At 40.1% G+C, this 13700-nt stretch overlaps 1 protein-coding gene across 1 annotated transcript; it reads left to right on the top strand.

Annotated features, from left to right (window-relative positions):
* The first annotated feature begins 4708 nt into the window (after positions 1-4708).
* On the top strand, positions 4709-8274 carry LOC117834535 (uncharacterized). The gene is made up of 3 exons (XM_034714090.2): positions 4709-4975; positions 6094-6432; positions 7576-8274. Exons 1-3 carry the CDS (start codon positions 4709-4711, stop codon positions 8023-8025), a joined length of 1056 nt encoding a protein of 351 aa, XP_034569981.1. The 3' UTR covers positions 8026-8274.
* Positions 8275-13700: the final 5426 nt, after the last annotated feature.

Genomic DNA, 13700 nt, shown 5'->3' on the forward strand with positions numbered 1-13700 from the left:
CCCCAGCAGCGACCTTCTCCTCATACCTCGAGACCGGCATCTCCTGCTCCAGGACCGTCTCTTCCATCTATATCAAGGTCTCCATCTCCACCACATCCTGGTGCTGGGAGTGACGACGACAATAACAACACCCCTCCCCGATCACCGTCGCCGGCACCAAGAGCGGCCCCCTCGAAGGAACCTGCAGCACCACTCAAGAAGTCACGAGCACCGCCTCCCAAGCAAAGACAGAGAAAGAAGAAAACAAAGGTCGACCCTGAAGTGGCTCGCAAGGAACGCTTTGAGGCAATGTCTCATGAAGAACAGTGGGCAGAAATCCAACGAGAGGCCAGTGAGTGGTTCAAGAAACAAGCCGAATTAAAAAAGGCAAGGGAGATGGAGCCACCGCCAGTAAGTCGGCGAGATTTAAACTTTTTTATCAGGATGGAGGAAGGAGCCAAGAAAAGGATACCACTCTTGTCAAACTATGAACGGGCTCTAGTAAAGGCTGATGAAAAGGATAAAAGAAAAGGAAAATCATCCTCCAGCGGTTCAGTCCCCGACCTCAGCCATTTATCAAAAAAAGATGCTCAACGGGTAAAAGCAATGCCCTTGGATCAACAAGCAAATATATTGAAGTTCATGGAAGAAACAGGTCTGGGACTTGATGAATGCATAGGGCAAGTCGAGACGCCAACTGCACCGCCCCCTGAGCCGAGATGGCCTTATGAGCTAGGCAAACCTCTAGTAAAGCCTTCAATGGTACGGAAGCTATCAACAAAGATGTACGAATTCCATCAATGGTACATGATGGCATCCGCCAACTCGAGGGAGATGATCGGCATAAAGGTAAAACCGATAGATTTTCACGGTGAAGGGGAGAAAGTGCTGTGGCTAGACTTCAAGGATATATACGAAGTGTACCATCATGATGCCCTGGACGTCTCTCTGATCAGCGCTTGGATTTTGTAAGTGTCCGTTTATTATCTCTACATGTAAATTTTGGCGTGCGTCACCGTACTAACTTCATCTTCCATTTCATGTAGGATGCTAATTCAGACATGCCGCCGAGAGGCGTACCTACATGTAGGCTTCATGGATCCATCTATAGTTAACCAACAACAGATACAATTAGCGCCGGAAAAAACCTTTGCGGAAATATACAATTTCCTACACAAACAAACATTCAAGGATTTCATACTACTTCCATACAACTTCAAGTAAGTGTGTGTATACTGTCTACTTTCGATGTCTTTTTCCTTATCTCTACATGTTAGTTAGCTCTAATATGCATGAACATTTTACGCACGCAGCTTCCACTAGATACTTATTATAATTGAGCCTGAAAGAAGCCACGTCACTGTCTTTGATTCGTTAAGGAAAGATCCGGTGGACTACCAAGAATTGCAAGACATGCTAGGCTTGTAATAATTCTGGACCTTTATCTCTATGCAAAAATTTATTTCCTAAATTTTATCCCTGTTACACTATGTCATTCATTATTCTAATCCGCAACGCATGGAAACAATTCATAAGGACACACAAAGGTCCATTCAAAGAAAATCTTACATGGAACACAGACTTCCCGGTACGTATGAAGTCTGCACATTTATTACATTGTATAACACGAATATTTCATAACTTATTTTTTTCCGCACTGAAGTTCTTAAGACAGGAACCCGGGAATAATCTATGTGGCTACTACATCTGTGAGCACATGCACAGTTTTTTGGAACCCAAGGGACCGAAGATGACGCCGCACAACTTTAAAGTACGTAAAATAAATATATTACTAGTTAATTATTTTCTAGCTCCTTATATGTATTTGTTCATGTAACATTCACAAATTTCCAAATTATAGATGTTAAATATTCAACAAGGACTCTTGAAGGAAGAAAGAGTAGCGGCAATATGTGAAGGTCTCATTGGATTCATAATGGACGAGGTGGTAAATCCAAGAGGAGAATTTTATTACGATGGACGACAATTAGACACTCCGATCAGCAACACCACGACGGGAAGATCGTAGGAAGATACTTTGATTTATTTGTATATATAATACGCGCTAATTATGATCAATTTGTACTAAGCTAGTTGAATTGTGTATATGAATTGTGTATAAGGATTGTGTATATATATAGTAATTGTATAACTACAAATCCCATTCGTTTAAATACTAGTTGATTTCGTTCTAAAAAAATCCCAACTACAAGGTTAACAAATTAAAAGGGCCGCGGTACTACTATACGTATACGTGATGCATGCATGAAAAATTCAGGCGTCACGGCAGTGCCATGCAAGCGCCATTTAGTCCCGGTTGGAATCGAGCCGGGACTAAAGGGGACCCCTTTAGTCCCGGTTGGTGTCACCAACCGGGACTAAAGGGCCTGTCCCGCGCCTGGCGTGGCAGACCCTTTAGTCCCGGTTGGTGACACCAACCGGGACTAAAGGGGATCCTTTACTCCTGGTTAAAAGACCCGGGACTAAAGACCCCCCTTTTGTCCCGGTTGGTTTATCCCGGATGGATATCCGAGAGATATGCACCCTACCAACCGGGACTAAAGGCCAATTCTCTACCAGTGGGAGTAGATCTGTATAACCATGCTTTCTGGGCTTCTGGCAGAATTAGTGCAAAAGAGGCCATCACAGTAGTATAATTAGTCAAGCTTTTTCTTAGAGCATGCAGGAAGGTCTTCCTATTATTAATTAACTCAAACTTTTAGATAATATAAACAAGTTTGGATGAGAAATGCAAAATTATCAATTTTATAATTTGCCTTGGATGTGCTGTTTGCCTTGGATGTGCTGTTTGCCTAGGTTCAATTACTGAAACTAGTGTCAAAATCAATAGGTAGTGCAGTGCAAATTACTAGAGCGATGCAAATCTCTGGTTGATATTGGCTTTTTTACCCATCTTCCTGTTATATATTTGTTTACATTGGTTCCAGATGGACAACTAGCAAATATCAAATTCCCTTTTCTTCCTGTTATATACACTGGGATTCATGCTGGGCTATTTGAAATACTGAATATTGTAGGAATACTAAGAGCTGAGCTATTTGAAATATTAAAGCATGGTACGGAGTGACCTGGATGAGTTTGTCTTATGTGCATTTTTCTTTCCCAGTTCCAATCACTCTGTGCCTCCATGTTAGTGTAATTAAATATTATTAGTGACAGCAGTGTATGTTTTAGCTGTTTGGATCCTTCCTATCAGCACTACTTGCTTTCTGTCGCTCTTTGGATACAGCAGGTTTCAGTCAACTCCCGGTAACTGCCTGGGAAGACAAGTTTCTTTCTCAGAGTGTAGCATATAGACGTTTTCTTCTATTATGGATCACTTCGTACCAGATTATTTAATGTTACTTAAGGCCAATTATTTCACTGTCTCAGATTCTTTTCTCTTTTGTTAGCTATTGGTTAAGGCGTTGCTGGGCGGCTTCAAGAAGGGTGCAAGGAACTGATATGCTGAGGCACTGATACATTGTAAGTTCAAAGATTAGCGAGTGGATCCTTAGTTGAAAAATCATAGTTCCTCGTGTGGACTCTTAATTATTGAAAGGATGATGTGTTGGTGACTTGTTTAGTCAGTTCTTGAATTGCTAACTATATGGTTGAAATGATTGGAAGCAGCTCGTGTTTTGTCTTGTTCTATTTAAAGAAACAATTTTCTAACCATAGAAAATGATGTTCCTTTATTCTTCTGTATACTTAAGAATGTATAGCTATCTTTTTTCTGTTCCGCACAACTTCAGTAGGACTATGTGATTTATATGAACTGCTAATTAGCTACATGTGCTGCCGCAATAATATACTCTGGATGGAACCAATGCAAGTACTCTTTATAAGTTTTAAGCTTGCAAGTACTCTTTAGCCATGAGCTGTCTTGAGTCAGAAATATCTACCATACTGTCGTGAGATGCCATTTGTCTATCACAGAAATAACCTGTCTATCAGAAATAGTACCATCAGTGTCGCAATAGAAATAACTTGCCTTCTGTCTATCACAGAAAATAGAGTGCTCTGCTTGTTTGTTATCTAACTCCATTAACAGCTTAAAAAATGTTAATAGTGTAGATTGCTCCTAGCAGGAATGGTATTGTGAGCATCCAAACAAGCTAGAAATGGTCGGCTTAATTCTATAACGGAGTGGTTTATTTCAATGATATACCTATTGATGGTCTTTCCATGTGGTGCCTTTGGTACTTGGTCCTCCTTATCATGTTTACTGAAGTTAGCAGAAAGTTAGGGATTCATAGCATAACGGCAGCTTCCTCTTCCAAAAAAAACCTCCTCATAACATAACGGCAGCTCTGCCAATCAAGTCCTGCAATGCCTTCATGTCTGGGCCAGTAGGGGACCATAATCTTTGTTGTGTTTTCTGCCTTATGAACCCCATCACTCAGAACTTGACATCTCCAACTATAAAGGCAGTTAGTTATTGTGTTATCATCAAGGAGTTGTCTGGTTCAGTATTGAGATGCATTCTGTTTTTTGGACCTGTTGAGTGCATTCTGTTTTTTGAACCTTGAACCTTGTTGAGTGCATTCTGTTAGGTTTCCAGTGACAGTTAATATATGTTAACTGAGAATCTGAAATCCTTATTTTTTAACACAAGAAGTTACTGATTATCCAAAATAGTGTAGCATTTTGATGATAAATTAAAATATTCCTTTTTGCATATGTGCTTTAGATGCCTGACAACAATATAGACTTGGTTAATACAAGCATGGAGCAAATGAGAGAGATGAGTAGGAAAAAGAGAAAAAGGGTGGCTGCTTTATTTGTTTCTGCTGTCATGAGCATGATTGTGCACTGGTATCAGCGTAAGAGACCTAGACATATTGTTGATCCGAATGAAGTGGCTGAGAGAGATGTAGCTACACGCAAACAAATGCTAAGAAATCTGTACCAAGGATCAAATGTCTATTGCTATGATAGTTTGCGCCTAAGAGATCATTTTATGACCTATGTGCCATCTTACGTGAGAGATGTGGTATGTGTGATAACAAGAATGTGTCGGTAGAAGAAAAGGTAGCAATCTTTTTGTTTGTAGTGGGTCATGGCACTAAGATGAGGATGATTCGTAGCTCATATGGATGGTCACTTGAGCCAATCTGCCGTCACTTCAATGAGGTGCTTAGAGGTATTCTATCATTATGCCATGAATTTATCAAGCTTCCTGATCCATCAGCTGTACAACCTGAAGATTCCAAATGGAAGTGGTTTGAAGATTGCCTTGGAGCATTAGATGGTATACACATTGACATTTTTGTGCCTTTAGCTGACCAAGGGAGGTATAGGAATAGGAAGCAACAGATTACCACCAATGTTTTAGGGGTTTGTGATCGTCACATGAAATTTGTTTACGTCTTAGCGGGATGGGAAGGATCAGCTTCAGATTCACGTGTGCTACGTGATGCAATGTCTCGGGACGATGCATTTGTTATTCCAAGTGGGAAATACTATCTAGTAGATGCGGGATACACCAATGGACCGGGCTTTCTTGCTCCATATCGATCCACTCGCTACCACTTGAATGAGTGGGCTGCTCAAGGGCATAACCCATCCACTGCCAAAGAACTATTCAATTTGCGCCATTCAACTGCTAGAAATGTGATAGAGAGAACATTTGGGCTATTGAAGATGAGGTGGGCTATACTAAGAAGCAACTCATATTTTGACTTGCAAAATCAGGTATTCCGTAGTTAGTAACCTAGCTTGAAATTCATCTTTGAATGACCCTAGCTAGCATGCAACTCATTTCTACTAAATTCTTGCAGATTAGGATCATTAATGCTTGCTGCATATTGCACAACTTTGTAATTGATAGACAGATTGATATGGATGATTTACTTATACACCAAGTTGATCAAGTAATATATTTTGAACCTCATGAAGTTCAAAGTGAAGTGGGTATGATTACCAATGTTCAATCAACAAATGAATGGAGCAATTTTAGGGATACCAAAGCTAACCAAATGTTTGCTGATTACCAAGCAAGACGTGGTCAATGTATGATAAATTCTATCATCAATGCATGCTTAAACTTATGATATTTGGTTTTGCTCCTAATATTTTACTAATAACCTTTTGTGAACATTTTTCCTGTAGGATATGGAGAAGGGAAAGAAGTCAGGCTCGGGCAGGGGTTACATTTCTTGGAATGATGACATGGACAAGGCTCTTCTTGACACATTTGTGGAGTACTATAACAAGGGTGACAGATGCCAGAATGGGTGGAAGTCTCATGTCTATACAGCTGCTATCAAGAATGTCCGAGAAAAGTGTAATGTGGATATCTCAAAAGACAATATCATGGCGAGGAACAAGACCTTTGACAAACACTACACTATCATCAATGGTATGCTGGAATCAAGTGGATTTGGTTGGGATTGGAACAAAAATAAAATATCTGTTGATAGTGATGCTGTATGGGAAGAATATGTGGCGGTAAGTTTCAAAAACCACTTATTTACTTAAATTTGTGTTAAGTTCAGAACTTGTTAGGTTATCACTTGTTAAGGTAGACCTAATATGTAGTAAAACAGGGTAGACTTGTACACTGAATGCCAACCCGTGGCCCTGCACTTTGATTGCTTCGCTTGGGACACAGATGGTGTGCAGTGGTCACTGCCACTGCGAGTTAAGCAGTAGGGGCATTTGAGCCATCCAATTAACTAGCAACGGCTAGGATCAAACTTCCATATTTCCTCCTTTTCTCTTCTCCTTCCTGTGTCAAGCACCCAAGTTGTAATTAAAACCATACAGAACACAGAACTTTATACTGAACATGTCTTTTGACGTGAGTCACTAGTTTATTCAACTGTAATTAAAATCTTACAGATGTCTTCTTCTAAACTGAGATGTCCTTAACACAAAAGCTTATACAAAAGCTGTCAGCCACAAAAGCTTAACACAAGAACATATACCTTCAGAGCTTATAAAAGCTTGTACTAGTAACTGCTTGTTAAATTCTGTTCATACCTTCCCAGTTTCTGTTTTACTTGGATAAATTAGCCTGAAAACACTGAGGCAAGATAACTTCAGTTACTACTCACTGATGTTGGCATCTTGATAAGTAGAAATGGTTCGATGTGTTGTTTCTTTCTCAGCAGTGTCTTGATTTTTTAAATGGCGTCGTTGTTTATTCTGAAGTCTGAACCACATGAAGCACTGGTGGTGTACGGATAGATACATGGAAAATAAACCATGTGAGGTTTAACTGGTTAGGGCTTCAATCTTACCCATGATATGCTTATGGTAATTGTTGAAATTTGATCTCAAACTTCTATGATGAAAAGAGAATGGCATTAAGCATAGGGCTTCAGAACTGCACAATATGGTATTTCTCCTTTCCATAATGTTAAATATGCATCGGTTTGTACCCACTTGTGGTATTCTAGAAATTCTGGTGTGTAGCTATGTGGCCTCAAATGTTGCTTACTGTTTAGCTGATGTCATTAACCATGTTAGCTGATGTCATTCATAGGACTTGTATATTTTATAACTTGCTTTCATTGTCATTCACTGGTCCATTAACCATGTTCAGGAGGGGTGTGGATATACATGTGTTAACCATTTGTTTTTTTGTAGAAAAACAAAGAAGCTTCTGGGTATAGGCACAAGACTGTCTTGTACTGGAACTCAATTAGCTTGGTGTTTGGCAAAGACCATGCTACCGGTGAAGCGGCAAGGACTGCAGCTGAGAGCTCAAAAGACATGAGTAAGGAAGATCTTAGTAACAAAGAGCCCACATCATCGGCAACTTCAGGAAGTTTAAAGAGGCAACGGTCAGGTGACTCTTTTACCTCTATGATAGCTGAAAAAATGAACAAGTTCGCTGAAGCACTAAAGGAGGAAGCCCCTAAAGGACCAACATCAAAAGAAATTCTAGACACACTGAATGAAGTACAAGGATTGGATGAAGACACTTTGTTGGACCTATTTGATATCCTGACCGGTGATGCACGCAAGTACGAGTCTCTGTTGGCGCTTCCAGAGAGGATGAGGAAGAGGTGGCTTCTAAAACAGCTCAACAAGTGAAGAAACTAGTTCATCTATATCAAGTGATGGATAATATCTATTGAACTTGTAATAATATGTAGCTCATCTGAAAGTATTATCTTGTATTTTATCTGTATTTTCCTAGCTGGAGGTATGTAACTCGTGTATGATGTGGTTTTCTTCGAAAACAGTGCTAAGTATTAGTCTGAAAACAGTGCTAAGTACTCATCTTTAATTCCTGAGAAAACAGTGCTAAGTACTCATCTTTAAGCTAGGAATTTCGAAGCTATCAGATTTAACCTATATTTTCCAAAGAAGTAGTTTCCTCTCTAATCAACCAAACAATATTTGGAATCTAATTATAGGAATTAGTTTCTTTGTACATCCAAACAAGAAAATTGAAATGAATCTAATTCTATGGAATTTAATTCCTATTGAATCTAATTGCTAGAATGAGATTCTTAGAATGAGATTCAATTCCATCCTAACAAACGGGCCCTACAAGAATTTAGAGATGCTTAGAGGAGATTACACTTTCGAAACCCCAGCACCATCCGTCCCAGCTCGAATACCCAATCGATTTCACATCAATAAGCACTACAAAAAAAAAATCCCTCAAGAATAGGGTTAGGACCATGAACTCGCGATGGAGAGGGAGAGAGGGAAGGGCCCGGGTGCACACCATAAGGAGAGGCGGAGGAGCTTGACCTGCCAGATGGGGAGGCGTGCCGCTTGGGAGGTCCGCTCGCCTCCCTTCTGCTGCATGCGTGCGTGAGTTCGTGGTATGGTTGAGATGAGCGTGAGGAACTGGGAACCAGGTTGGCTTAGTGAATTTGGGCACAAGGGGAAATGGGTCTTTTCATAAATCCTTCATTAGCAAAAAAAAAATGAAAACTTCAGACTTTTGTAACAGAAGTTGACTGAATGGTAAAAATCTATAATGTTGCAACTTTTAATGGTACATAGCAAAGACCGGATCTTTTAATGGTATATCCTAAAGATGCAATCTTTCAGTGGTATGTATCCAATTTTCCCCAATTTAAACGCAACAACATTTAATCTTATCATTAATGCTATACATATGGTGGATATATACACAAGGCATAATACAGTTTAAAGTGAGTCATAAAACATGAGCAATTTATCAAGCAAATAAGAAAAAGACAGCATCTAAAATTTACTACTACAAACACCATCCATTTGTATAAAAGAAAACCAAGTCCCGGTAGGGATACGCTAGCTAATCATCCGTGTGCTGGCTGGATTTCGAAGCTGGTTTGCAATTTCGCATTGTTAGTTATCCATGTCATCTCGCAACTAAAGTCGGCAAAAAGGTAACGGTTATCCGTGCCAGCATCCACACCAGCACAGATAGCCAACCCTCATCCGTATTGGTTTCATTGTGCCGGCATGGATGTGGTTTTAAAGTCTGAAGTGCTTTCCGGTAGTGATTGACTCTTACATGCAATTCCAAGGTTTGCTACATGACAAGTTTAAGGAGAACACGTACAATTTACTTATACATGAACATAAAAAAACATAAACAATTAGTAGCCCTATTTATTCAAAAAACTGATTTATTTGATTAATATGCAAATAAAAACATGGCAGTCTTGCACTTGAAGGTTTCCTGGGTGCTGCCCAAAATTTCCACGATAAGTACAGAATTGGATCAGGATCAATCAATAGAGGTCGAATCGACCACAGGCAGGCAGGCAGCTGATGGTTGTGTGCTCTAAATAAAGTGAAGCTGAGTCATGGAAAAATGTTTCATAGTCGTAGAGAATGAAAGAAGGTTTTAATGCTGGCAGCTTTTGACCCTCTCAAGTATTACCTTCTCGTCGCTCCCAACCTATATAAAAAAAACACTTGTAATTTGCAGTGAGCTAAGGGGATGTTTGATACCCCGTGCTAAAGTTTAGCACCTGTCACATCGGATGTTTGGATGTTAATTAGAAGTATTAAATATAGACTAATTACAAAACTAATTGCACAAATGGAGTCTAATTCGCGAGATGAATCTATTAAGCCTAATTAGTCCATGATTTGACAATGTGGTGCTACAATAATCATTTGCTAATGATGGATTAATTAGGTTTAATAGATTCGTCTCGCGAATTAGCATAGGAGTTCTGCAATTGGTTTTATAATTAGCTCATGTTTAGTCTTTCTCATTAGCATCCGAATGTCCGATGTGACACTGCTAAAATTTAGCACGTAGTATCAAACACCCCCCTAAGACAATCGATCAAGAGGAAGCCACTGCGCGTGCACACTGACACACTGTCTCCCTCTACTCACCTCCCAGCACCAAAGCCAGTAAACTTACATACACATACAGAAGACCATAGTTCAAGATGGAGACAACCATATCGGCGATCACTGGTGATCTAATAAGCCGAGTCGTTTCCTATCTGATCAAGAAGTGCTTGGACAGGCTTACCATACATGAGAATCTGGAAAGATTGCAGTAACTCTTGTTGAGGATCCATGCCGTTGTCGAGGAGGCAGATGGGCGATACATCACAAATTCGAGGATGCTAATGCAACTCAAGTTGCTTGTGGCCAGCATGTATCAGGGTTACCATATGCTGGACACCTTCAGGTACAGATCTCTAGCAGAGAGTTTTATGCATGAGGAGAGTACAACTTAGCTTCTTCAATTCCTTTGAAGCGTTCTCGTACAATTCCTGGTATCTTGAGAAGGTATGCTGAAAGCAACAATCTACGGAGTGTTGTAGAAAATTTAGAGGATGCTATTGCAAATTTGTCTGAGCTTGTTGTGCTTTTGGGGGGATGCGAACGCATGTGCCGTAGGCCCCATGACACTTACCTCTACATTGACAATTTTATGTTTGGACGCCATGTTGAGAAGCAACAGATCATGAACTTTTTGTTGAGTGGTCCAGGATGTCATGGTGCTCCTACGGTGCTTCCCCTGATTGGAGGTTGCAGGGTTGGTAAGAAAACATTGGTTAGCCATGTTTGCAAGAATGATCATGTTCGGTCCCAATTCTCTTCCATTCTATTTCTATTCATGGAGATAGCATAGGGAGAATGGACAATGCGAAGTTCGGTACTAAGCTGACGTTGGTTGTAGCTGAATTTGTTACAGATGTCGACGATGACCATCGGCAATGGAATAATTTTCCAACATCGATGCCGTTTTCATCACATGGATCTTCATGCCTATGCAATGAGGACCTTCCTACAATACACATTATTTTTGTCCACCATGACCTTCTCATAATTCATGGATGTGGTCTCCCCCTAGATACTTTTGTCCAGATACTACATATTGGGAGCTGGCAATTAATCAACCATCACCTACAAATAATGACGATTTTGATGGTAGAAATCAGTCTATGCTAAAAAATAAGCGCAAGGTGATTAAACAAGTCTCTCATGTCAAGAAAACTGGTAGATTGAATAAAAATTCAGATTTGACACTAGATACAGAAAAGTCAACCATTGAAGAAAAAATGGCTAATTCTGTTCATCAAATTGTCCCCAATGATGAGCATGCTTCAGATAATAAAGCTGTACAAACACCAAGTTCGGCTGGAGGGTAAGATAATATCAAAGTGACTAGTTCTGAGAAAACCGGTCCAACCGATTTTGCTAGAAATTTTAGTAAAACTAAAAATTTTAGAACAAGCAACATGGTGATAAGAAAGAAGCCAACCTTTGAGGATCTACTACATAAATATCAGAAGATAGCCAAGCAAAAGCAAAACAATCGGTTAGGAGATGATCAAAGGAGGAGTTCTTCATCACCAAGTGCGAAGAAGCATCAACGATCATCATACTGGTCTTCATCATTTATCCCGTTGATGCATGTGGCATGGAATGCATGTCCATATATATATAATTACAAACCATAGTTTTGTATAATCTTGGTCTTTATTTTATAATTATCAATATTATGCTCATGCTTTACCAAGGGCCCATAACTTATATGATTGGCCGGCATGGCCGCATCAAGATTTCTACTATTAGATATGCTAAGATGCTCAAAAGCCGAAATAGTATACATGTTGTACTTGCTAGGATTTTGTTTCGACTACATTGGTATGCATAATAAATTTAGAAATCATGTATATGAGCGATGTGTTGTTTATCATCGTCTTCAGACAATTTTGATCATTGGGAATGTTTTCTGGCATGCAAGCTTTGCCATAAAATAGGGGGCATGAGTTGACGGATCAAAATTGGTAGATCTAGCTAATTTGGCAAGGCCAACCGGTCTAACCGGTCTGTTGAAGCGGTCTGACCGGATGATCGTCCTGTAGCCGATTCGGCAGTGCAGACCAATTTAGTAAAATGCTCAAAATGCAATTTGGACTTCACTATTTCATAGCTCTGATCGAGTAGATCAAAATGCATAATAGAACGTCCAATTTGAAGTTTGGATAAGAGAGTTATGACCTCGGGAAGATCTGCCCCCGAGGAGACAGGTTAGACCGGTTCGCGAACAAGTCAGACCTGTTTAGGTCTGTAGAGTCCGAGTAGGAGTTGTATTTTCTACGAGATTTGCAAGGGTTTCGACATCAGGGGCAAGATCTCCCCTCCCTATAAATATAAAGGGCCACGGCCGATTGAGAATATTCCAATCGAATCTATCAAAATTATCTTTTATCTTTTTACCTTTCTTCCTCTTTGCCCTACTTTTCCAACCCCATGTGCTGTTATTCTCCTGTCTCCATGGCACGAAGGTGCGCCTGCTCCGATTGGGATACCCTCAATCGGCCGTGGCCTTTTATATTTATAGGGAGGGAAGGTCATATCCCATTAGGAGTCGAAACCCTTATAAATTTCTTATCAAAATACAACTCCTACCTCGGACTACACAGACTAAACCGGTCTGACCGCCCTGACAAATGGACGTTCTCATCCGTACTCCAAATTGGACGTTCTACATATGCATTTTGATCTACTCAACGAGAGCTGCACAATGGTGAAGTCCAATTTGCATTTTGAGGACATTGACCAAAGCGGTCTGACTGGTTGGGAGATTGGTGTCTGGCCAGGTCTGCCAATTTTGGTCGTCAACAGGATGGATCCAAAACAAGGCTAAAGGGGTACTGCCTCTTGAAATTAAGCTAAAATCATGTTTTATATGTAAACTTTAGAATAAAAAACTAAATTCACATGGACATATTTGCAGGGACCGTAGCTAGGTTTTTTTTTTCTAAACCAGGTTCCTTTATTTAATGCAGTCAGTGATTTTCTGTTTTCTTTATTCTCACTTCAGGCCACTTCAGCTGCCGATTTCGCCACTCGGTTGCGGACATGCTAAGGGGTGTTGCATGGTCGAAGCCAAATAACGACTGTATGAGCATAATTGAGTGAGCTTATTAACAACGGGAATTTACACTTTCTTAAGTACGATGGTCAAACTAGAACACCAAGAAAAGTCTGATGGTCATTCACGCACCTTACTCGTATTTTAAGATTTCCCTAATGCTGGAACAGGATGTAGTACATGATAACTATATATGGCGGTGAAGAGTCTGGAGAAAACTTGGATCAGCTAACCTGCACGCATGGATGATGATCATTTGCTAACTACTAGGATTATCCTCCAGGAAATGCTAGTATGGGGCTTTTCGTCAACACCGGCTGCAGAGAAGAGTCGAAGTTTCTGACCGTCTAACTGTCAGCACGGTGATTAGGATGCATTATATTGATTCCTTTGGTCTTCTTACTACCCA

This window comes from Setaria viridis, chromosome 8 (genome assembly GCF_005286985.2).
Source record: "Setaria viridis chromosome 8, Setaria_viridis_v4.0, whole genome shotgun sequence".
Lineage (NCBI taxonomy): Eukaryota > Viridiplantae > Streptophyta > Magnoliopsida > Poales > Poaceae > Setaria > Setaria viridis.

Bases quoted from the DNA above. Each gene is read 5' to 3' on its own strand.
- LOC117834535 (XM_034714090.2), top strand. From the start codon at position 4,709: ATGGAGCAAATGAGAGAGATGAGTAGGAAAAAGAGAAAAAGGGTGGCT. The intron at 4,976-6,093 runs GTATGTGTGATA...TTTTTCCTGTAG, and splicing joins CATCTTACGTGAGAGATGTG to GATATGGAGAAGGGAAAGAA. The intron at 6,433-7,575 runs GTAAGTTTCAAA...GTTTTTTTGTAG, and splicing joins TATGGGAAGAATATGTGGCG to AAAAACAAAGAAGCTTCTGG.